The following is a 27,337-nucleotide window of genomic DNA, read 5'->3' on the forward strand; positions in this document are numbered from 1 at the left end:
GAAGTGTATACAAATTAAAATGACTAAAATTTGGAAAAATATTTTGTAGAATTATTAATTCTGGAATTAGGCTCAAGATTGAAAATTCAAATCCCAAAATCCCGGCACTGTAATCCCTAATTCGAGCCCGAAACACATGAAACAAGAGACGAGTATCTCTACGCTACCCTCGACTCCTGCATGGTCAGCGAGAAAATATTATATAATTGGTTCTAATATAATATTTTATTTTTGCACCCCCCACACTTTGTTACATAATTTACATTATTATCTAAAAGTGGTAGGAAGACATACATGTTTTTAAACGTTTATCTGGACGCCGTCCATTAGTAATATATGAGTGAAAATTAGAGTATCCCATGTTTGGAGTATTGGACCGACTTCAATTAGATTTTTTTTGTCTTCATACTTGTATTTGCTTGTATACCGAATTGTAAGTGTCTGGGTATTATAGGTACGAGTATATAGAGGAAGTACACAATAATTTATTATAAAAACCTTATACAAAAACCTGAAAAACGTTGAAATTTTCAACGTCAATATTATAGAGTGGATAAACCGTTTTATCAATATAATTTCTAAGCGAAAAGCAATAAAGAAATAAGTTAGGCTTAAATTGTCAAGATGACTGATTAATCCAAGCTGTGAGAATGATATATTTAAATATATTCTTAAACTTTACATATACGAGTAGCAAAACATTTCAAATATCGTTAAAAGGGCATTAAACTATTCTCAGCAAGTTTTTAATGCCATAAAATCCATAGAATATTCCAAAGTACATCTGCCAAGTGATACTTCATCAATCAATATTGAGCGCATTTTCATTACATTTGCTTTGCGTATTCAACATAAATATATAGTATATTGTCATCATCGATAATCCAAGTGAAGATTACAAGATGTGTCACTCATGCTTAACCCACGTAATATCTAAAATAAACTTTAGTACTATGAGAGATGACAATGTGTGTACAAAACGTGAATCAGACAAAATGATAATAATAATATAGTGATTGATGGAGAAAAGACAAGCACGAGATATTATTATAGTTTAAAAAAACTTTTCGTATTATATTAAACGGTTCATTTCGTTTTGATTTATTGATGAATAATATACCTATATAATCTTTTTAAAAACAAAGAAAATCAACTTTGAAAACACAATATTATAACCGATGGAAGAATTTTTTTTGAAAAAAGTAAGACACCTCGCAGGAATCAACTCAACGTCTCTCGGGTATCATGCCCATGCACGTATAAAACTATGCTAAAGGTGTCATACTTAATTCTGACAAATTTTAACTAATGGCTTTGAATACGCTCTTAAGTGCTTTCCAAATTGAGCTACTATTGGCGATCGGTTAAAAGGATTTTAAATCAAAGTAGGTATTACTTTAATTACTAACCGACATCACGGATCACTCCAAATGTGACGCCTATGACGCCTTTAGCATAGTGGTATAAATGCATGGGCGCGATACCCGAGAGATGTAGATTCGGTTACTGCTTTCTTACTTTTTTCAAAAAGATTTTTTCTATTGGTTATAATAAATTTTCTCAAAAGTGTTTTCAAAATTATGTATGTTCAATATTTAGAATGTTACATTCTTATATCTTGTGAATTATTTGTTGAATAAAAAAATAGTTAATTCAAAATCAACTTTCTTAGGATTTGAAAGTATTTTAGCAAATTTTAGTAAAAACTGTGTTTTTAAATTGTTTATTTATAACTATGTCATTATGAAGAGCGCTTTCTTTAGTAGATATACTAACATTCAAATTTTGGTGCAAGTAATTTTGCTTTTTGGATCCATTTATCATACAAATTTAGATTCACTAGGACCTAGGTGTTATAACCTTATTGTCACAGGAACCCACGGTCTGTTAAAAAAATAAAGAAATTATGTCTGGGTGTTTTATCCACTACGCGTACAATCATGTCTAATTCACTAAAGAGGTTTTTGAAGTTCAACGTTAGGGTTTTTGAATATACATAATTCGAAAACACATCGGATATATATAATATATACCTACTAGAAAAAATCATTTTTCAAAAAATGCGACGCCCGACAGGCTGGATTCGCGCCAATGTGCTTTACCAATTAAACTACGGGCATACTAAATTACAAAAAACTTAACTAGTACCTAGTTATTACATGAAATGATTATCAAATTATATTAATGTTGGCTATTGCTTTTTGTGTTTTAAATCAAGGTGATCAATTAATTGCCCTAATTAATAACCGACGTTCGGATCACTCAAAAAAATTGTATTGCTTTATGTTTGTATTCTTTACCACTTTTAATCACCCCCATGATTTTTTGTCTTCCGATGTCTAATCAAGCGCTCTTTCGAGTTGTCTAGTGCCTCCCTAGGGGGACTGAAAATCACTGTTCTAAATAAATCGGTATATAGAATTGAAATACAAAATAATTAAGTATCCCGCGCGGTAAAACACATTAAGAATCTATTCGGGTAGAGATAATACAATATATGAACAATACCCTGAAGTAATACCAAGCAATTTAAATACATGAGCGTTTAGGCGTGGGTCGAAGTGTGTTGAAAGTAAATGACATGCGAGGGATGGTTTAATTTAGAATAGAAAAACTTTTAATGAAATTAACTTATATAATGAGAAAGGACACTTTGCGAACGGGCTTGTAGTAGATTTATTTTAATTGCAGTGATTAATTAAAAATACGCATTTATACTTTTTTTAATAAACATTTACCAACTAATGGATTCAAGCTCTGTACTATTTCATTTAAGTCATTTGATGCGACCCGGGTTTTGAGTTTTGCCATCTTCAAGCGCCGTGAACACTCACCAAAGGTAAACACACACTGACAATGAACTCTCTTTACTCTAGCTTATATAATAAATCAATACAATAAAGTAGGTAAAAACTCCATTACCTACCTATCAAGTCAAAGGTTACAAAAAATACCATAAACAAATTATGAATAGTTGAAGTGTCAGTAAAAAAGTTAGTAAAAACCCTATCTTATTACTAACAATACACTCGATAGCTTATTATAATAAATTGTCAAAACCTAATAATAGATCATTATTCTCTATGAACAATAAAAATACTACATTCAAGAGGTGTAAATCGTCAATTCTAAGAAAAATAATTAATGGGGTTAACTAATGAGATATTAGTCTTTAATAATACTCTTACATGGTAAATCTACTTTGTATAACATTATTTTAAAAAAAATACATATAAACTCGCCTAATATAAAATATATAAACTCACCTAATATACACTTATACATACCTAAATCCTCATCCATACATTCTCATACATACATATTATTATAAATTTTGTATCAATAACATTGACCATAATATAGTCTCATATGTAAAACGTCATATAGGATATAACAAAGGGCTACTAGGAAAACTAAGTTGATCATTCAAGATAGGTAAGCTCTGTAACTGTGCTCTATGTATTTCTAATATTTATTTCTAAATTTCTAAATTCAAATTCCATCAAGTACCTTCAGTCGATGGTATTAATTTACCAACTAATTATGAAGGCACTAGAGCTTGTGATTTCTAGACTTTTTTCGTTCGTATATTCGCGAGAATTCAAGAAATATTAATTTATATTTGATTGTCGAAAATTCCCAAGATATTGTTCTTCAGGTCGGAAATTTTGGTTATGAAATATTTAGTAGCAACCTATCTAGAGTTTTTAGGGACCTCCTTTAAAATTTTACGAGATTTCGAATTTTTTTAATCAAGATAAGTTTTCTTATGAAAATTCTGGGAATTCCGATTCACAACCACACACACGTACAGATTTTCATAAAAAAAATTTTGTCATATTTTTAAGATACGGTTATACATTTTAAATACATGCTGGTAAACTCAGTACTCTTGTCTTGAACGACGTAAGAGTGTTTTTCCTATAAATAAGATATTGACTGTAATAATTTATGGTTATGTTTTCATAAAAAACGAACAACCTGATATATTTTCAATAATTCCTACTATTTTTGGAAATTATATATCAAGTAATGGAAATTATAATTTTTCTAACTTTGATTCATAGAAGTCGTCAGAATATGTTAATAATTAAGATTTGCCATCTTTAGACCTGTTTAATTTAATAAAAAAGACGGATCACTCACTATTAAAGTGAAACCTGATTTAAGATAATATTTTCTAATATTATTTATATTATACTCATAATGCTTCTCAAAATACATATTTTCATGTTTGTATCGGATAATATCATTAATCAGTCTAAAGAAAAATGAGCTCGGTATAATTAATTTGGGGTTTGGGTCGAAATCTCGAAGGCCGGAATCCCGAAGGCCAAGTCCCGAATGCTGAAATCCCGAATGGCCGAAATCCCTAAAGCCGAAATCTCGAATACCGAAATCGCGAACGCTGAAATCCCGAATGGCCGGAATCCCGAAGGCCGAAATCTCGAAAAATACAAACATCAATAATTGCGCAATCATGAATTGCGCAATTTTTGCAAGAGAGACAAACCCATTTTTTGTACGCACATATTTTTATCACCTATTTCCTGTACCTACTGAGTGCTGACATAAACTAGTCACTGATAATTACGTCGTCTTTCTTCTACTGCTTGGGTATTTTTACCGAAAGTCTTCCCTTGAATGATACGACGCTGAAGTTGATACTTCTCAGGATGTCTCATTATTAATTATTTTTTTTAACACTACAACAGGCCTAGAAGCCCAATGACAGTAATGTATTTAGTAATATAAGTGAAACAATCACAAACACCCAGGCTTTGAAAAAATCACATACATATGTTATATGTTTTACTGGGAATCGAACCCGAAGCTCCCGGATGAAAAGCCAGCGCCTTACACACTGCACTACGAATGCCTCCGTCGCCGCAGATATGTCTAAATTAACCTTTCTAGTGTTTATATCTTTCGGTTTTTTATCCTTGACACCAATACTATATTCGTAACTTTCTTCATCCATGCGTCTATATACGAACATTTTGAGGTTTTTCGAGGAAGTAAAAAAACATCTCAGCATTTTATGTAACCGATAGTAGGTTATTTAATAAATAATATTTACTCTTCGATGATTTATGAAATAAATATGTACAAAAAATATTAATACATATATTATATATCACAAAATAAAACTCTAGCAAAATGTAGCCCGCGAACCCTTTTTATCTATCAGTTTTAGCAAAGTAGGCTTTAGTGATATAACACGAAATAACACCGGATAAGGGCAAGTTTAAATGATTATTTGTATTTTCAACATTCGTGTAAATTCCTTTTATCCTCTCTGCCGAAATATTTTCATTGATATAGGTCACATAACAAAATTACGAAGCAAACGATGGGAGATTGCTTTGTAAAACTTTGGAGGTTTATGTTGCAAAATTTTGTTTTGTTTTGTTTTTAGTTACTCCCACATATTTTGTCACTGTCGCAATTTACTATTATCTTGTACGTAAACATGAACGATAAAAGACAATATTCAAGCATACAAGTTAATAAAAACAAATCCTTTATAAACGTTTTGTAAGAAAGTGAGTAAAAAATCGTATCTTCTTCGTTTACGTTCTTCTAATACTTTGTAATTTCGATTGATTCAGAATAACACTTTAAATTTCCAAGATAAATAAATACAGGTTCATAAGGATGTTTTTCCTTTGTCATTCACTACGTATATATTGAAAATATGTCTTAACTACTAAAACTGCACTTTGACTCCTTCACGCTGATTCGATTTCTCTGTATACTATGGGGTTTTCTAGGTTGTCATACCTCTCTGTAAAGTACATTTTCAAATACATTTTTTTTTTAAAACATTTAGTGGACATTACAAATTATTAATTTTGTGTGTCCAATAATACCTTCCCAATAACAGATTAATTTAAAACTAAAGAGGTTGGACATTAATATTTCATACTACATCAGGGGCATTAAACAAATTATTTTAAACTAGCTGAAGTACCCGACTTCGCACAGGATCGCTTCGTGGTTATATTTATCTTAGATATTTGAAAAATAATAAGAGGTTATTATTTTTTTAATATTAAAATATCTGTGTAATACAATATGGCAATATGAAAATAATTCTAATAGGAGTAAAGGTCAAACATAAGAACACTAAATTAAAATCGAATCCAAAATATGAAAACGTTATTAATGTTATTAATATGTAGTAAAAAAAAAAAAAAATTGGATAGAACAAACAAACAACAAACTTTGTATTTTATATAATAATAATTTAGAAACCTTCGCAGGTGTGCGCACAACAACTGACAAAAGTTTCATCGCAATCGGATGAATGGTATAGAAACGCATACGAATAGTAGAAGAAGATGATTTTCTAATTCAGAAATCTTTGTGGGCATGCGCATGACAACTCACCAAAGTTTCATTGCAATCGGATTAATGGTATAGGAACGCATACGAATAGAAAAAGAAGAAGATGGTTGTACTAATTCAGAAACCTTTGCGGGCGTGCGCACTACAACTGGTCAAAATTTCATCACAATCGGATGAATGGCATAAGAACGCATACGTATAGAAGAAGATAGAATAGAAGAAAAAGAAGAAAATGGTTGTATCAATTCAGAAACCTTTGCGGGCGTGAACACAACACTTGTTCAAATTTTCATTGCAATCGGATGAATGGTATAGGAACGCATACGAATAGAAGAAGAAGAAGATGGTTGTACTAATTCAGAAACCTTTGCGGGTGTGCTCACAACAACTAGTAAAAATTTCATTGCAATCGGATGAATGGTATAAGAACGCATACAAATAGAAGAAGATAGAATAGAAGAAAAAGAAAAAAGTTGTATCAATTCAGAAACCTTTGGGGCGTGAGCACAACACTTGATCAAAATTTCATTGCAATCGGATGAATGGTATAGGAACGCATACGAATAGAAGAAGATAGAATAGAAGAAGAAGATGGTTGTACTAATTCAGAAACTTTCGCGGGTGTTGGCACAATTACTGACAAAAATTTTATTGCAATCGGATGAATGGAATAGGAACGCATACGAATAGAAGAATATAGAATAGAAGAAGAAGAAGAAGAAGATGGTTGTACTAATTCAAAAACCATTGTGGGTGTTACCATAACAACTGACGAAGGTTTCATTGCAATCGGATGAATGGTATAGGGATCATACGAATAAAAGAAGATAAAATGAAGAAGGAGAAGAAAAAGAAGATGGTTGTACTATTTTAGAAACCTTTGCGGGTGTTAACACAACAACTGACGAAGGTTTCATCGCAATCGGATGAATGGTATAATAGGAACCATACGAATAAAAGAAGATAGAATGCAGAAGAAGAAGAAGATGATGATTTTTTAATTCAGAAACCTTTATGGGTGTACATACAACTACTTACCAAAATGTCATTGCAGTCGGATGAATGGTATAGGAACCATACGAATAAAAGAAAATAGAATGAAGAAGAGGATGAACAAGATGATTTTTTAAATTCAGAAACTTTATGGGTGTGCATACAACCACTTACCAAAATTTCATCGCAATCGGAAGAATGGTATAGGAACGCATACGGGACAGACACACAGACAGACAGACATTCATTTTTATATATTAGTTTAGCCTATACTCTTCCCGCAAGTGCAAGCAATAAGTTAACAAAGTTTTATCGCAATCGGATGAACGGTATGGCTGCGCATTAAATACGAACAAACAAACAAACAAACACACAAATATTAATTTTTATATATTAGATATTAACAAACCACAAAATATGAAACAATCTACACTTACAACAACATTAATATCAACAAATAATTATGATTAGTCATATTTTGGTTGTATTTGTTTTTGTATTCGATCGCACTTCAATTGATAATATTGTTTATTTTATTTTTTATAAAATTTTTATTGTAAATTTTGACTAATAATAATTATTTGTTGATATTAATGTTATTATAAATGTAGATTGTTTCATATTTTGTGGTTTGTTAATATTTAAAATAATTTTTTTAATGCCCCTGACGTAGTATGAAATATTAATGTCCAACCTCATTAGTTTTAAATTAATCTGTTATTGGGAAGGTATTATTGGGCAAATAAATATTTATGTACCTATTGCTATATTTTTTATATCGCTTTGGATTTTGTTTGATAAATATTGTTTTAAAAAAAATGTATTCAGTTGAAAATGTCCCACTGAGGCGGACGAAACCGGTCCTAAGCTATTGATTAAAAGTGGAATAAGTACTAAAAAAAAATGCGTTTTATTAAATAAAAACAACAAAAAAAACTTATTTTCAAATCTTTTAAATTTAAATCTTTACATAATTTAATACTATTTGTTATGTTCTCTTACAGGTGCGAGCCAGAAGAAAAGTTGCCGTTACAGTCCTAGCGTTCGTTCTAATATTCGCCATTTGCTTCCTACCATATCACGTCACCATGATGTGGTTTTACTTCAGGTTAGTACAACTGAGTATTAATTATGTAAAATTACGCACTAATTATGTACACTTGATAATATTTGGTTTATATTGTAAGCCTGCCTAGTTGTCGTGTTTAATAATTAATTTATATAATGCCACCGTGTTTTCGTCATGCATACTTTAATAAAGCACTGGGTAATTATAAATTACTATTATTAGACCGCTCTAGCTATCTCCTTCATTATTCAAATTAAATTAAAATTAATACAAATTTTGATAGAAAATGTGTTGTAAAATATAATATTAGAAGACATACAGTCATATAAAATACTGTTACTTACTAATAATTAGATTATTACTTTATCATTCAATAAAAAATATACACACGTTTTAAATTTTTTAGAATATTCTTAAGACGGTACTTCAGTGAAACGGCAAATGATTTTCAACTATAGGTGCGACGAAATTTCGGACTGGCTGGCAATCGGAGAGCGGAAGGCGAGCTATGAACACGTCAATTTGTTTTGTGATGACGACGGGGGAATTTATTCTTAAATCGTGTAAATATGACTAAAAAACGTTACCCATTTACTTGAAAAAGAAAACATGTCAATGAATATATTATTATTATTAGTAATATAACAATAAAAATAACATTAAACGGACGCATGTAGACTTTTTATGACATATTATGTTTTGTTCTGCACGCATCATTTGCACAATCTTCGCGACGCGTAGTCACGATCGTTTTAGACAGTGCCCCAGCTGAAGTATAGCCTTAATGAAAATACACAAATCGACTGCTTATTCTGCAAACCAGCCAACTGCAATGTTTGAGACTTTCTCGGTTGTTTTTTTATCGTAATAGATTTTTGTGTTTTCACCGCGTGTACTTCTTCCTCCTTTCCTCGACGTTCCTACCTCTTGTTGTATCGACGTTCATAATGATAATGGCCTTTGCAATGAGTCCAAAATATCGAGGAAATAAGGAAGAAGTACACGCGGTGGAAACCCAAAAATCTGTAATAATAGCCAACTGCACTTTTGACCAAAAATGAGATTTTGATGGATAAAGCATGATTTCTATGTTCACACAAAACTTCAATTTCCTAAACCTATAAATAAATGCGTTATTGTTCTTCAAACAAAACAGCCAACTGCAGTTGCCAAATTTCTAATATCGTAAATTGAAAAACTCTGCTTTTTATTATATATTTTTTATATACCTATAAAAGGGAAGCTACTCGTAACATAGTGTATTAATTCATAGTGCAGCTTATTTGTAAAAAAAAATCCATGTGTATTTTTGGAATTGTTAAATTCCGCTAGATAATTTTAATTATTAAGTTTTTTCTCCTTCCTGATTTTTTTTTTCAAATTGAGTTAGCCGGTTTGAAGATTAAGCAGTAGACATGTGAAAATTTCAAAAAAAAATACATATTATTATGTATTTTTTATACAGGATACAAGGCCCATTGAGAGTAGTGTAGTTCAGAAAATCATATAAATATATCGAACCCGGAGCGTTTCGATGAAAGGCCAGTGCATTACGCACTCGACTACAAAGAAATTTTAGAAAAAAGGTTGAGATTCCAAATGCGTATACGTAATTTGAAATAACTCAGTTTCGAGATTAATTCGCAAGATTCATATATTATGGATTGGTAGCTGAAAGCATGAGTAAGAATCCCATTCGGTCTTACATTGATAATATATTTGTGAAATAGCATTAGTTGAGGCATGGTCTAAATAGATCGTGACTAGGCGATGCGCGGACTGCGGGTCGCGGGTGCAAATGACGAAAGCCGAACGAAATATAATTTGTCATAAAAGTTCAACATATTGTGTCCTTTTGATGTTATGTTTAATATTATATTCGTAATAATAATAGTACATTCATTAACATGTTTTCTTTTTTAAGTACATACGTAAAGTTTTTTTAATCATCTTTACACGATTTAAGAATATTTTCATCCGATGCCATGATAAAACGAATTGACGTGCAGACGCCTCGACTATCGCTCTCCGAATGGCAACGTGGCCGTAATTTCGTTTCACATACAGTTCAAAATTATTTGCCGTTTCACTTATGTATTTCAATTGTGAATATTTCATTGTTATAACTGAAGACGTTGAAAAAAAATCTTGTTATATGCAGATAAAACTATTATATATTATGAAATTGAAATTAAAATGAAGGTTATTAAAATTTGTCATGAAATCAGCTGCAATTTATTTCGCATACCAAATTCATAATGTAGCAATGTGGATAGAAATTGTGTGATTAGTGATCTAGACATAAACTGAGATAGAAAGTTTTATATTGATAGACAAGTTTAAAAGTTTTTTTTTAAACAATGTATTTAGATACAATTATAGGTAACGGTCACTATATATTATTATAAATGAATATTATTAAGCAAGATCTTATGTTTGAAATTATTTTTTATACTCGAGTGTGTGGAAAACTGTACACACCTCAGAGTAATAATATATAGAGAGGGCCTATTTTTAAGCAAAATGAAACCGTTTTTCTAGCGTATAACGCACAGTAGAACAACGATTTTATTAATATCAACTTAACTATGAAACGTTATACCATCGTGTTGCTTCTCAGTACGACTACCAAATTTAAACACAACATAGTTAACCATTTATGTTCTAATAAAATAACTAAAAATAATTACCACTAACTTTATATTTAACACAAAATAATAAATTTAAGCAACACGTGCTCGCAGTATTTAAATGCATGTTATCAGCCAAATCATTTTTTTCCGGCGAATGCTTACTCATTCGCACTTATGGTTCATTTTTGTTCAGGCCTTGGTACACACTGCAGCTATCAACGTCATGGAAACTGTAACTCAACTCGACTCATTCATCAAATCTTAAAATAAAGCAATACAAATGAAACAACGTAGGTTCAGTAATCTGATAAAATTATTATAATAACAATATTTATTTCAAGAGTTGTCAACTTTTATCTGTAGTATAGTGTGTACACGGTTTTATATATTTATCAATTTAACTACTTACTACTATTTTGAGTCTGGATAAAAATTTGTATCAAGAAGTATCCACCTAATCTTTTTACGTAATACGTTTTAAAAGAATGCCAAAAATGTTTTTTTGATGTTTTGTTAATTATTGCAGAACAATTTTATTATATTTACAAAAATGAAAATGCCTTTTGTTGTTTTTTAAAGTCATTAAACTGCGAAAATTAATTACAAAATTTCTAAGAAGTAGGACTAATACTGGCTTTTATATAACCATTCCTTTCAAAATATTAATTAAAAAATAATGAATAAACACGTCATAGCGTTAATACTGAAAGAATCTTGTGTGTTTTTGTATATTATGGCTGTTATCAAAACGTTATGATGTTATTTCCTTTAATAAATTTTAATACTGGAAATCGAAATTTATATACATTGATAATAATTATTCTATTTTGAATATTCGAATCAACCATTAACCATTCCAACATACTTACCTACTTAAATTTAAATTGAACAAAGTATTTTCAATTTATTATATCGACTGTGGAAAGGCAAAAGGAGTTAATCCACACTAATCAAATTTTACAGGAGACACAAAAAACGTTTTGATAAGGATTTTGGGCCAAAGTCTAAATATAAAATAGACACAAACTTGAAGTGCATGATGATTAATAATTTGGTGTTTTTTCCCCCCAATCTATAATTAAATAATGAAGTTATTGAAGAAAAACTAATAAAAATGAGGGTTAAGTCATTTTACCTGACTAAAAATTAGGTAGGTATTAACATATTTGGAGTTAGACACATACATTTTACATGCGATTTATGTTATTACTATAATATATTAACATAAAATAGTGCATAATAATGATATTAGTCTATTACAATGATATTAATCGTAAATTAAAGCGAATTGAAAACAATTTCAATTGAGAAGTGTTTTTGACACATGACATAACCTATAAATCGCATGGCGGTGTTTTAAGTGAATTAGCAAATATTGTATTACTTTTCTCAGATATTATGAAATCATCAAATCAATTAATCGATAATCGACAATTAAAACACAATATAAGTTGTAACAGGCCATTTTATACCGATATAGATAGAATTTACAATAGCTCTTCTCGTGTGTGATATAAAAACTTCAAGATGTAATTTTAAACACTAACAGTTCTTGACGGGATTATTTGTTGCGTCCATATTAACACCACACATTTCAAGAATCATTTTGCTTCGTTCTGTTACCATTTTCACTCAATGCTTAAACTTTAAATGATTTTTTATGAAAAGACTGTCGAAATCTATGGTAACTGTCAAACGACCGACCGAGAAATGTATGTGGCTTAAGTCTTCCTTCTGGTTCATAACTTACCTGGTCGGCCGGCAGAGTTTAGTATAACTACCATTTTTTTCATACATTTGCAACTTAAGATGCATAACGCCTTTTGCCTTTCCGTAAAAGATTACTTGAATGACTAATAATGTCATTGATGTGGAATAAATCCTTTTACCTGGACGCAAATTTCAAACGCCCTTCTTTTTTAAAAATTAAAAGCTAAAATTTGATAATAATTTGGCATTTTGCAGCTTACATCCTTTAGACAGAACGTGTATTTGGTTGTGTGCAATGCTATTTTTCAATAAAACCTATTTTGCAAAAAGTGAGGGTTAAATCCTTTTGCCTTTCCACAGTCGATATATTAGATATCATGTAATATAATAAATTTAAAATTAATGACGTAGCATTATATTTTTATCATTGGGCTTGTTTCATCAATTCTAAATTAATTAACGTAACCCCATGTTATGGGGGATTTTTATACGTGCATGTATTTTTTCTAATGATAATAATTTTGCTCACAAGTGCATCACTAAAATATATAATGCACATGTAAATACTTAATCAAATACATTTTACATTTACTGTAAAGCAGTAGAGGCTCGATGACTTTATAAGTGGTGGGGATAAGCTATTAATTATTAAATATACATACTAACATACTTTCTTATTTATTTTACATTATGTACCAAGCTATTTATAATAATAAGATTTTATTAATGAGGAATAAATAATAAGATTATCTGAGTCGTTATTTAATTAATAATAATAATTATTATAGACTCACCGTTATCAGTTTTGAACAACAACATACAGCAAGCGTTTTTACTCACCTAGGGGCCTTTTGATTCGCTCCCCAGTATGTGTATACTATTTGCTAATGCATTCACATACTTTATAGAACAAGGTTTGTACCGCGGCAACGCACAGTAAGAGAAAAGCCCAAAAACGTGGCCAAAACCCCAGAAATGAATTTTCGAAATGGGGATACTTGAGTAGTCAGTCAGGTAGAGGAGTAATGACTGCATTTCATTGTGAAAGGGGAATCGTTTTGACCGTATACTTTCGTCGCTGCGACAGTTGGAAGTTAGCCTTTGCGGAGAGTGTACGCGTCGCGTGCTAAGCAGACGAAAATAACGGTGACTTAGAAAACCCATAAATTTCAAGTGAAGTGTTCAATTTCAATTCTGCGACTTGAATACGACTTCTGGAGATATGTAAAAAATATTTTTACATTGGTTGAGTCTAAACTTAATGTATAAATTATTGAAATGTAGTATAAATATCTGCATAAATAAAATTGAATAATTTTGAAAACTTGCATTTTCAACCATTCGAAAAGTTATATATTTTGTCACATTTTGCAAAGCTCATAGTCTAGACCTTTAGTTTATTGTATGACCTTGCGAAATTTACAAAAGTTAGCTGCGGAATAGGTGCGTTTTGGGCTTGATAGGCCATTTTGTTTACTATAATTTAGCCTTTGAATGCGTAATCAGTGACCTTCAAAACCCGCATATACCAATTTCTGTCATGATCTGACACTTTTTTAACATCCATGTCCGCCATTTTGGATCAGCCATTTTGTTTACAATAGTTTAGATTTCGGATTCGTAATCACCGATCTTAAAAACCCGTATATACCAATTTTTGTCAAGATCTGGTACCTTTTTAGCATCCATGTCCGCCATATTGGTTCGGCCATTTTGTTTACCATAATTTAGATTTCGGATTCATAATCAGCGACCTTGAAAACCCGTATATACCAATTTTTGTCAAGATCTGGCACCTTTTTAACATCCATGTCCGCCATATAGGATCGGCCATTTTATTTACGATAATTTGGCTTTCGGATTCGTAATCAGCGACTGTATGCCAATTTTTATTCAAATCAGAGGTCATTTCAGGTTTTGGCCACGATTTTGGGCTTTTCTCCTACTGTGCGACGGGTTGGGACTGAGTGACCCCAGTCAGCGAAAAATAGACAACATAGCTTTCTTAATGTGTACATAGATGTCACCGTGAAATAGGGCGTATTTAATTTAATTAATTATTTTAATACCGCGTAATCATCATTATGACACCCCGGAAGTCCGGGTAGGGAGGGGCGTCGGGGCCGCACAGCCCGATCCGATCTCCGCGCTCGACTCTCCGGTCAACCGGGCGTCAACGACGCTCTGGTTAGCGTGCTGTCGGTCGATTCGTGTGAGTCATACGACCAGCTTCCACCCTTCGACTAGCTCAGTGGTTGAAATTGTTTAGGGCGGTCAAATGAAGCTGGGTTTCGGTGTTTCGGTAGAGCACGTTCAGTGTAAGGTTAGGTTAGGTTAGGTAAAGATGCAGGATTGACAGTTGATTATGTTGGATCTTCACAATGAAACACACGTGGTTCGTAGCACAGAGTTTTATATTTAACAGTTAGGTTCACAACAAAAAAAAAAACATACACCACACAATATCAATTCACATTAACACAATTATGAAGTTTAACACGGTTTATAAATTTTGAACAGCCCTAAATTTATTAAAGATGGACGCCGTAGGCTGTGAATTAAAATCTAAGGTTCAACGGGACACACGGTCCTTCGTATTTCGGAGACTCCGGCTAACTGCCTCGCCAGCCTGAACACCTAGCGCGTGCCGCGGCCAGGTCTCCTTTTTTGGCTTTATCGCTGTCCCTTTCAATCTACCCCTGAACATCCATCCCTCTCTATCATTCTTGCCCGCAGCAGAATGCTTGGCCTTTGCCTGGGTTTTACCTTAAGGGTCGTCCAAGTCACCTTTTTGGCAGGTAGTTGAAAGTTACAGCGATTTCGAAGAATTGAGCCCAAAAGAAACAACATTTATAGTTAATTAATACAAATCATCGTATTCATACAGCGGCGATAGAAGGACTTTGGCTTGGCGAACTACAAGAAACATGAATGTGGCATCCATAACTTCGCTCGTACTTTACCTTTAAGGGCTCCTCCATTCACGTATAAACGTGGAGGTATCAATTATGTTATTATATAATTTACAATCATTGCTTTATTTATTTGTATATTAATAATAAATATGTCTATAAAGTTGCCACGGTTTTAGATGGATAAAATAAATTAAATAGTTCATTTAATCATGTAATTACGTAGGTATATTATGACAATGATGAAAATATCGGACGTGTATTTTTGACTTGATAATGATGTGGGGATGGTCCCTACGAACCCTTAAGGAAAAGCCACCCCTGCCGTAAAGGTGCCATTATGATAAGTTACATTGGTGCAATGCATAAAGAAAACACTCTGATAATTATGATAATGACGTATTTACGATTTATTACGAACTTTATTCAACACTATATCGAAGTTGTAGACCTTTTATGAGGTTAGTGTTTGAATATTTATTTTTATTTATTTTTAACAATTTAAGTCGTAGTTAACTCAACGTTTAATTATGGCCAATTATTATAAATTGACTTAACCATGCAGTGGATTTACTCTCAAAAATATTCGATATATATAATATTTCTTTATGAAAAAATTGAATATTGTTCATTTTTTATTGCTAAATTCATTAGATTTCATTGTTTTTATGAAGATTCGGTTACGAGCGGTATTTTTTTTTTATAGTTGGTTAGGGGAGGGTATATAACAAATTTCACTAGACATGGGCTGCAGGTAGAATAGCAAAATGCTTCATCGGCGCATGCGCAGATGCTGTTTTTTTGGTCAGTCATTGATGTCATGTTTTATGAGCTTTTCGTTTCTTTCATTATCTATTTTACCACGTTTTTATTAGCTCATATTCTTGTTTGTCCGGTACAGATTTTTTCTTATGCAGTACAAAATTTTTCTTGTTTTTCCAAGATTTTTAACTAACTTCCCGACTAGCTAGACATTTGAAACATTTAGAATATATCAGAATACGACGACAATGCATTCTTTTATTACTTTTGGCCATCTTTAAGCAGAATTGAATTCATTTTCATTTAATTCTATTTTGTATGTTTCGGAAAAAATTCGTTAAAAGTAATAATATTTACTACTCACTAAAATTGGTCGTTAAGTGGGTCCTAGCAACTAAATTATTAATACATACGTGCGTTACTATGGAAATCAATATGAAATGTCAAAATGACATTTCTATATTCTATAATATTTATTCAGTAAGTAAGTAAAAATTCAATTTTATCAAGAAAAATAAAAAGTTTTTATTAATACATAGAATTGTCAAGTATATATGATTCAACAGAAAATTTATAAACGTGGTATATAAAAAGTTCTTTTTATCTTGTAATTTATTATGTCTCATTTTTATTCTTGCTCTTCTTTTTTATTGACACTGGTATTTTAAAGTCTTGTAATTTTAGTCAAAACCTAATTGAATACGCGGTGACCTCAGTATTGGATAACTGTTCCTGATAATTTTTCAGGTATAAACAAATGAAAATGCCTCACCTAAAAACTTAGTGGTTCGTAATATGCCTGATTATGTGGGTCTGGTGGGATGCGGACGCGGTTTTATTTGGACAGGTTCATGTTTTTGATGTCAGTAAACCAAATAAAATATGTTTTTGAAGTCGTCCAACGACTCCAACGTGAGTTTATTTTGAACCTAAACAAAGTCATAAGAGCACATTTCATAGAATAATTTCGATATGCATTACTTCAAGTTAAGCGATGAAAAATATCACATTTCAATTCATTTACACTTTGATGGAGGTAGAAAATAAAAGCACTCATTTATCTTTTAAAGGTTTCCTGTTTCTAAGTGAAAAGCGTTTGAGTTATTTACTGCCAAGAAGCAATGGGTACCTTCTTAAATTCTGAAACATTGGGAAGAGGGGAATAAAATATGTTCCAATGGATTGTTTAAAAAAATATAATAAATGATATACTATTAATAATTTCCAATAAACATTAGAAAGCTTTGTGTGTGAAGTGATTTTGGACCAATTGAAAATAGTTTATTCATTTATTATTTTGCCATAAATTTACAAAAATGTGACCGATTAAAAAAAAAATGCCTGTTATAATGTTCAAAGTAGAATTTTTAATTACAGTGAATCTTAGTAGGCATCATGAATATTTAAAAATCATAAACTCGCGTCTGTAAGTTAACATTATTGCATACTAATCAAAGGCAATTTTTAAAGATTTTTAAAGAAAAAAATATTATTGGTTTGATATTCCAATGTTTAGGTGGGCGTTTTTCTGCTACTTCTTTGTTTTCACTCCCATAAGTTTACCTTTTAGCTCTTTCCACTACTTTTGTTAGTATTACGAACGCTGTTAATAAAAATTCAGATTCCAAGTCCCATAGTCCTTCAGTCCATTGCTAAGGAGCCTTTAGATTTTTTAAAGTTTTTTCCACATTTGAGGCATGGCCTAGGGCAGTGGTCGGCAAACTCTTTTATCAACAGAGCCAAATATCAACAGCACAACTATTGAGATTTCTTTTGAGAGTCAAATTTCTTAAACTTACACTATATAATTATGTAGGTACACTGTTTATTAACTTAACTTTTAGGGTATCCATAAAATTAAATCATGAAAATGATAAACAAACACTAAGCAATTTTGGGTAAGTCAGGTTTGTATGTTGTTGTTTTTAATTTAAAGCACGGTTACAGGTTCTGGCCAATAATGGCTTCATATCTAATAATGGTTCATGCTTGAAATAGATTGTTCGCATGAATATGTATAACCGAAATGAGAAAGAACAGCAAACATTAGTTTTTTCAACTGATCATATGAGTCAGGAATTAATACTATTCCAGGTGTTAAAATCATCATGTCTTCAATAATTTTTTAAATGACAAAAATACCTGTAAGATGTGTAGCTATGTAGAAAAATACAGGTAACTTTATGCTTCGAGTAGGTACTTTCGTGGTGTCCCTGCACACTTGGTTATTTGTGGAAGAGTCACACTCAAGGAGCCAAAGAGCCGCGGTTTGCCGACCACTGGCCTAGGGTGACATGTAAATCCGTTCGCCGTGAGCTTTCTATCTGAAAGAGATGACAATTTACTATACGGTCTCCAATTTTATTAGATTAAAATATGAACATTAATTCAATTTTCATAGCTAATTTTGGCAAAATTCATAAATTATTCAAGAATCAAAACCTAACCTTACCTAACCTAACACATAATCAAGTTTATCGGCTATTTTCAAAATTTGTTTGCTGCTGGCTTCCTTTTAAGAGTAAACCGGTAAGAACTGTGTTTTATTTAGACACGAATTTTATGTCAGTACTATACGACCCAAAGAGATTGGACGGTCTTTAATATTCATAAATATTCATTGATATAATAATTTGTTTGTACTTTCTGTTTATTTATTTAAAACTGCATAGTTAAATAAAATTCCTAATGATCTATATGTATATCACCCATACTAAAATAAAATAAATTAATAATCGTCACATGTACTAATATGTATCATATTAATAAGATCGTTAGTTTATGTACCTACAAGCAATTTTATAGCTCTGACGAAGGGTGAAGGTAGGCTGTTAAGATCCGACATAAATAGTAAACAAAAAACTTTGTCAGTCATACACATTTGTTTTCATCGAATTAACACTACACTATGCAGATAGTATTGGTTAGTAGGTATTTAAAATTAAGTAAACACTGCGTAACCAAGCCGGAATTAGATAAAAGTCAAAAAATAGTTGTCTATCTATAAAATAGGTAGCTAAAATCATGCCATTAAAGCATACATGGTCTTAGGTATTTTATAGATAGTTATCATTGTGGTTTGGTTTAGGCATGATTAATGAATTTAAAAAAAACTAACCAACATCATCTGCAATATATATTCTTAATTCAACGAAAACAAATAAATGTGCACTATTTTTGTCGGATTGGCTATAGGACGAATAAATTATTATGGTTTGGCATAGGAAGGATGTAATTAATTTATAAAAACTTTCAAAAAGATTATCTGCATATCGTTGTCTTAGTTTATTGAAAACAAATACGCGTGACTAACAAAGTTTAGTGTGCACTAGTTATTTCGGATCTTAACAGCTTACCCTCCACCCTTTGCCACTGAATTACATAGTCATCATACCGGAACTACAAAAAATACTCGACGATGATGAGCGCCCTTCCCACTACCTATTATTTAGATAATTAATATATTATATACCTTCATATTTGTGGTTATAAATAAGCTGTTTGTTGTGTCCTGTAAAATTACAATTTTATCACATTGAATATTTGAGCAAGTCAATGACGATATTGAGTTTTATTATATTTTTTTTGATATAAAACTAAGGGTTACATGTAAATTGTACGTAAAACATTTCACCGTGGCACAGTTCACCGTGGGCATTCTTATGGGAAAGAGATGACCGTATACTATACAGTCTCCAATTTTGTTAGATTCAAATCAAATTTTTGGTAAAATTCGTGAATTCAAGAATGAAAACCTACTCTAACCTAACTTAACCTAACCTAACAAATAATCCAGTATATCAGATATTTTCAAAATTTGTTTGCTGCTGGCTTCCCGTAATGTAAAGTGTATACCGAGAAGAACCGTGTTTTATTTAGACATGAATTTTATGTCAGTACTATACGACACAAAGAGCTTGGACGGCCATATATTTCCGTACAAAATTTCACGGTGAAGTGTGATACGGTGAACTGCATATGAAAAAGTTTCCGGACACTATATAATAATATGTGATATTATCATGACCGGCAAGGCCGCATCGTGAAATTTGGAGGCTTTTAAAACACTTGACACTTGATAATAAACAAAGCATTAGAAGCAATGGCAATGAATAAAGTGGCGTTGCATAAATATTAGATACAAATTTCGTTTGATATTGCACCCGTCATCCGAAACGTTACAGGGAAAAAGGTGTGTCACACGAGGGCGCGAATGTCACGAGTCGTCAATTACCGTACGTACCTACCGCCCCTACCGTGTTCCCAGCAAAACAAGTAAATTATCAAACGATTTGTCTTGATGAGCTCTAATCGTGTATTTAATATTAAACATTTATGTATTTAAAAATTGTATAGGAAATAGTGTTTCGAAATACAAATTTTCTGACAATGCCGGCATATTAACGAGACCAAAGGCGGCTCTTGTGGTGCAGTGCGTCAGGTGTTTGCCTTCCACTTGGTGTTTGTGATTGTTCAAAATCACTAACAACCACCTTGTACGAAAAAGCAAGGACATGGTTTTTAATAATTCTTAAAAAAAATGAGACTAACATACAATAGAAACCAAAGAAAAGGTGTAGAGTCTTTGAATAGGTTAGAAGGTGCCACTCACTGCTTTATAATTCTGTACACTTTATAGACAGAGAAAAAAGAGAGGCCACTCACACCAACAGTAGCATCATATCACCAAAGTCATCTACAACATAAACCAAAATCATTTAATCATCTGATATATTATATGTAATCGATGTATTTTCATACACTACTCCGATCACAAAATCTGACTCCCAACGTGAGTCTATTCTATACACAAGGCGAGTATTAGCGGCTATCGATGGTACTTTATCATATTTATGTATTGAGGTGCTTAATTGTTATAAATAATAAAGAAAGACGAAACCCGGGTCGCACAAATCAAATTTAGAATGGAATAGTACAAAACTTAAATCCATTAGAATTTAAATTCAAATTCCATAAAGTATCTTCGGTCGTTGGTTCTCTTGTAACTCGACATAATGATATTACAGAATATATCAACAAGAGAATCATGTCTGCGAATAAATGGTACTTTGGCCTGTTAAGACATTTTAAGTACCGCATACAATCTCGCCGTACTAAAAGCACTCTTTACAAGACTAAAGCCAGTGCTCACCTACGCATCGGAAACCTGGACATTAACTCTGTGAAATGAACGAGCCCTAAAAATTTTTGAAAGAAAAATTCTCCGCCGTATGCACCAATTAGAGGAGAAGATATAATGCTGAGCTCTACGGGCTGTACGAAGATTGCAGCGCAGTTCAATCAATTAAGATTGGGAGACTGCAATGGCTAGGTCATGTGCACCGTATGAATAACAATGAACCGGCAAAGAGAGTGATGTCCAGCAATCTAATAGGGTGTAGAAGAAGAGGCAGGCCAAAGATTTGCTGGTTGGATGGAGCTGCCAGTTACTGCCGTATTCTGAGGTTACCGATTGGAAAGCGGCCACACTGGATAGGGACAGGTGGAAGGAGCTGCTGGAGGAGGCCAATACCCACACCGGGTTGTCGCGCCCCTGATGATGATGATGATGACCTTCGGTCAACAGTTTTCATATTATAGTGGACTTCATTAGTGAGGAAAAATAGAGCCATTTTCTTCTGCAGGGACTCCAATTACAAGGGATTACATTTTTTTTCGAAAAGGCAAAAAAAAAACATTCATTTATTTAATACTGCCTCGTAAACGATGTTACGTTTTTTTCTATAATGCTACATCTGGATATTTTCATTTGAAAACGCAGTCATAAATCAGTAGCTAGTTTGAAGACTTGACAGTTAAGTGCGTCTGATAAAATGTTCCATAAGCCCTTTTTATTTGTTATTCTTATCTTAAAGATATTCCACCCGCTTACTTAGGGCGTTTATCTCTTTTCTCTGAATAGTTTTTACTGCATTTCGCCAAGTCATGGATCATCATTAATTTTATTAAATGCTTAAATTTTCGGCAAAGTTTCGCTACCAAGAAGAAAAAAATGGCTGACAGAGAGAAGATGTTATAAGTCAACTCACTGTGTATAAAATAAACAAACTGAACAGTGTATTTAATTACGCGAGAAAACTTCTAGATGTTTCGTAAATTGCGATATATTTTTTATAAAGAAAACACTGTGAAGCATATCTTGTAAAATGTGATTCTCTGATTACGAATTATTTATAGTTGTCAAAGTATGCTTTAGGGCAGGGTTTCCCAAACTGTGTCCCGCGGAACACCAGTATTCCGCCGAACCTGAATAGGTTGTCCGCGACCATTTGGAACGGTTTTACACACTGCAACACATTTAAAAATCTGAAGTAGAAGTAAAATAAGTAAAACTAAAATAATTAATGAATCTACTTCATATTGAAAGGCGAGTGATGATCAATCTCCACTGATGTTTTTGACATCAAATATCTAGACAGGCCATGGCTCGCACATGAGGGGGCTGACAGGCCTCCAGCCTGGAGGCCTGGGCTTACGGGGGGCCCGGCGTGAGAGATCGACCAGCCAAGTGAGATCAACACACATCACAAACATGCACTAATAGTAAAAAAATGTCGCCTGCGTTTAACTTCACGAATAGTAACATTTAATAATATGTGGTTTTGCTATACTTACATTTTTTGATTTTTGTCGATATTTGACATGTCCACAATTGTGCATATCAACATAATAGTGGGTGTATTCAAAATACAAAAAATCGCGTAAAATATCCTTAATTTTACCTCGAACACCATTTAGAATATGCAACTATAGACAGTCACATTGCCTTTAACCTTAGCGATAAGTAGGGGGCCCGCCAAAGATCCTAGCCTGGGGGCCCGTTTTGGAATGTGGGTGCCATGATCTAGGTATAGAGGCGGAGGACCATCTTTTCTCACACCGTGCACATGAAAAAGACGGGGTATATTGTTTTTACCTGACTGGCTAACAAGTCTTGTCAGTTTAACGACAGTTGTCAAAATTGGCAGAACGGTTAGCTGCGCTAATAAATAACCTACAAAATAAACTGAGTGTTCCGTTAAAATTTCCGGGTTTGCAAAGTGTTCCTTTGCAGAAAAAGTTTGAGAAACCCTGCTTTAGGGTACTATGTTCTCTTTCATTGACGCAAATGATGCAATCGATTTGTCGAAATATTTAAAAGGCGGCCTCGAAATAGTTCAGATCAGTCATACAATAAATATTAAATTACAAACCGATACCCTAGTTATATTATAGGGGAACAATTCAACATTTAAAGGTTTTGAGTTAATAATCACATTCGAAATAAATTTTTTTTTTTTTTAAATAAATAAAAAAATAATCAAAAATTTCTTCAACGGGTCATAAAATCGGATATACCTTTTTGGGATTAATCACTAATTTAATTATAAACGGGAATATCTGAGTTGATTATTTGTTAAACTGTAGAATTTCAATATGCATTGCTTAGTTCATTTGAACTAAATAAAACAATAAAAACATTTAGTTTGAGGTTTTCAATGAGAATTTGTGCAAACTTTCCAAACGCCATTATCTTGGACAAGGAGTTTTGGGTGTAAGAATTTTGGTGATAATTTTCTAATTGACCCGTTTATGAAAATGGTTCAAAGATATAGCTGTAAAATTGTATAATGTTTATTTATGCGAAGACAGGTAAACAACGTTATCAACCAGAAAATTTGTTAGATTTATTTATTCTGTAACTATGTATTACTCATTGCAACATTTTCTTTTATTTGACAGCCCGACAGCACAAGACGATTACAACGCGTTCTGGCACATCTTTCGGATCGTCGGATTCTGTCTCTCCTTCATGAACAGCTGTGTCAACCCGGTGGCGCTTTATTGCGTCAGCGGAGCTTTTAGGAAACACTTCAACAGGTAAGAATCACATTATAGGCCATTATCGTTTGTATTTAAAATTCTAATTTCACATTTTCAAGAGATTCAGCAAATAATTGGTGTTAATTCATGATAAATTATTAAATGTTTATATCACTAGGTAGGTAGGTTTTCATAACATATTATAATATGATTCAATTATTATTGTTATTATTTATAAAAGTTAAATACCTACTTAGTAGTAGAAAAGATAAAACTAAACTTAAAAATAACAGCGGTATCTACAAATTAGTATGCAATAACTGCGAATGGGTCTACATCGGGAAACCCCAATATGCTTTTAATATTAGAGTCAATAAAAATATTATTATATTCATAATACATGGTCTACGATGCCTAAGCAATGTCTGGGGTCCTAAGTTTGAATTCCGGATCTGGTACATTAAATATATTGTTTTTTAATACGTGTTTGGACCAGAATATGGACCTAATAAGTTGAGTAAGTGGCTAACATCCATTTCTCGTAAAAAAAAGATGCCCATATTATGATATTCTTATGATCGTTGTCGAACATTGTTAATGTTACTGTTTTTTTTTAATTGATTAAAATTAAATTTAAATATGGTGAATTAAAAATCTTTCGCCGTAAGACATGCTTAAAATAAATATTTCAATTCATTGAATAAATAAAAATATTAAAAACAATAATAGGTAGGTACATTAAAAACAACATTTTGAACCCTGATGGCTCCCCACTTTTCTCAGGCAAATTCACAATTTTATTACAAATTAGACTTTTCCAAACATTATTATCTCTTTCCTATAATAATTATATAATGTAGGTTTTAGTTTTACTCCCACCATACAGTATATATACTACTTGCCATATTACATAAATATTTAAATGTAATGTTCGGTAAAGCTGATATAATGGTTATGAAAAATGTTAATAAAGTTCACGATGTGAGTGGGACGGGTATCGTAAAATATATATATATACTCACCAATTCAGAGAGAGGTTTAAATACCAGATATCTAGTTATATTTAATTACTGTATAAAGACTTAATAATGGAAAAATTGAGAAATTCACGTATGTTCACAGAATTAAAGAAAATACATCTTCATTTTATTTTGCGTACAAATCGTTTATATTCTGCAATGTTATATGGATTTAAATTTTAATGGATTCAAGCTCTGTATTATTCCATTTAAGTCGTTTTTTGCGACCCGGGTTTCGCCTTTCGACATCTTCAGGTACACTGTACTCAGTGTACACTCACCAAAGGTAAACACACACTGACAACGATCGCTATTAACTCTACCTTATAAAGTAAATCAATACAATTGTTTATTGTATTTTTTGTGACCTCTGACTAGATAGGCAATGGAGTTTTTACCTACTTTATTGTATTGATTTACTAGATAAGGTAGAGTTAAGAGTGTTCGTTGTCAGTGTGTGTTTACCTTTGGTGAGTGTACACGCCGCCTGAAGATGCTGAAAGGCGACGCCCGGGTCGCAGAAAACGACTTAAATGGAATACAGAGCTTGAATCCATTAGAATTTAAATTCAAATTCCATCAAACACCTTCGGTCGATAGTATTAATATTATATGGATTTATTTAAAAAATAAATAACTATGTAGACGATAGGCTTGACAATTTTGACAGATAGACACTATTTGTGTTTTGGAAGTCGGCCACGATATAATGGCGTTGCCACTTATATAGGGGAAACTGATTTCGTGGCCTCATCGTAAAATTGGCTAAGAAGTGACTGACATAATGTGTGTAGGATTTTTAAAATCTGAAAACAGAAAAATACGACACCTGTCTACAAATTTCCTGTGAGAAAAACTAGGTACTACTCCACTCCTTATGAAAAACGTGTTTGTTCCCTTTGATAAAAGTCATTAAATATCAAACTTATTATTAAAAGTAGCATAATATTCTCTAGTTACAGAATAAGAAATTAGCATTTTAATTCATTTTTCTGATAATAAAATAATTGTAAAGATCGACTTTTGTCACTGTTACAATCGAAGCTCGAATTAATAAAAAATGTTGTATTTATTCTTTTTGGAAAACCGATGTTTTCTAAACAAACTACAATAAAATATGTAATTTATTTAAAAATATTTTTACAAACTAATTAACTGAGCATACATATTAATATGTAATACCTATTAACATGAATTTGTTTAAAGAAAGCACATTTTGAATTATTGTAAGTTTATTTTTGAATTTCAGTATTAATTTTCAAAATAGGTAGGTAGGTAGTTTAAATATGAATTATCAGTAAAATTAATTAAATTATTGGTTTCATATTCTATCAATCGAGGCATTGCTATCTCCTTTAATATATAATAAATTGTTTGGGAACTTTAAGTTAGGAAATTATTTACTATAAAGTTAAAAATATATTATTATCCATTAGTGTAGGTATGTCTTTGCGCCGTAGTATGGTGTGTAGTGTTTTGCACAATCATGCCATGGATCCTGGTTCGAGTCCTCCACCTATGGGTAGCTACTTTTTTTTTTTTTTAATAAAATGTATATTGCGATCCGTGGCATGTTTATTTGTGATGTTTTTTTTTCTTTTCTTCTGCCCTGTTCGTACCTTCAAGATGAACACTGCGCGAGTGACTAACGATGGATTCTTGTAAAAAAAAAAATACGAGTACCTTGAAACTGCGGCAAGAAATTTTATATTGTTTATATATAAAGAATACGGGGAAAAAATAACTATATATATAAATTTGAATATCAACAGCAGAAGATCGGGTATCCATTTTTACGAAAATGAGTTATAAAAAACTCAAAGTTATATGGTGAAAGTAATTCAAAAACAAAGAAATATTAAAAATGGAATTGCATTATAACAAATTATGATAGTAAAGAGAAAATTAAAATAACATCTAGAAAAAATCCATAAATTTTGATACCTACTGAATATCGGTCAAAATCATTATATTATTTTAAATTTTGCTTTATATTGATTAATTATATAATTAATTATAAAATGTGGCAATTAACTGATTTTTTACTCTTGACTTACTTATCTA

General features: G+C 31.9%; 1 protein-coding gene across 1 annotated transcript in view; it reads left to right on the forward strand.

Annotated features, from left to right (window-relative positions):
• Positions 1 to 24,315, forward strand: part of LOC147068558 (neuropeptide CCHamide-1 receptor-like) — a 146,544-nt gene extending 122,229 nt beyond the window's left edge. The window contains exons 5-6 of the mRNA XM_085952999.1: positions 8,349 to 8,452; positions 24,174 to 24,315. Of these exons, the coding sequence (XP_085809125.1) occupies positions 8,349 to 8,452; positions 24,174 to 24,315 (246 nt within the window). The remainder of the gene's footprint in view (positions 1 to 8,348; positions 8,453 to 24,173) is intronic.
• Positions 24,316 to 27,337: the final 3,022 nt, after the last annotated feature.

The sequence above is a fragment of the Rhyacophila brunnea genome, unplaced genomic scaffold (genome assembly GCF_057557595.1).
Source record: "Rhyacophila brunnea isolate RB1 unplaced genomic scaffold, BYU_Rbru_1.0 scaffold_3, whole genome shotgun sequence".
Classification (NCBI taxonomy): domain Eukaryota; kingdom Metazoa; phylum Arthropoda; class Insecta; order Trichoptera; family Rhyacophilidae; genus Rhyacophila; species Rhyacophila brunnea.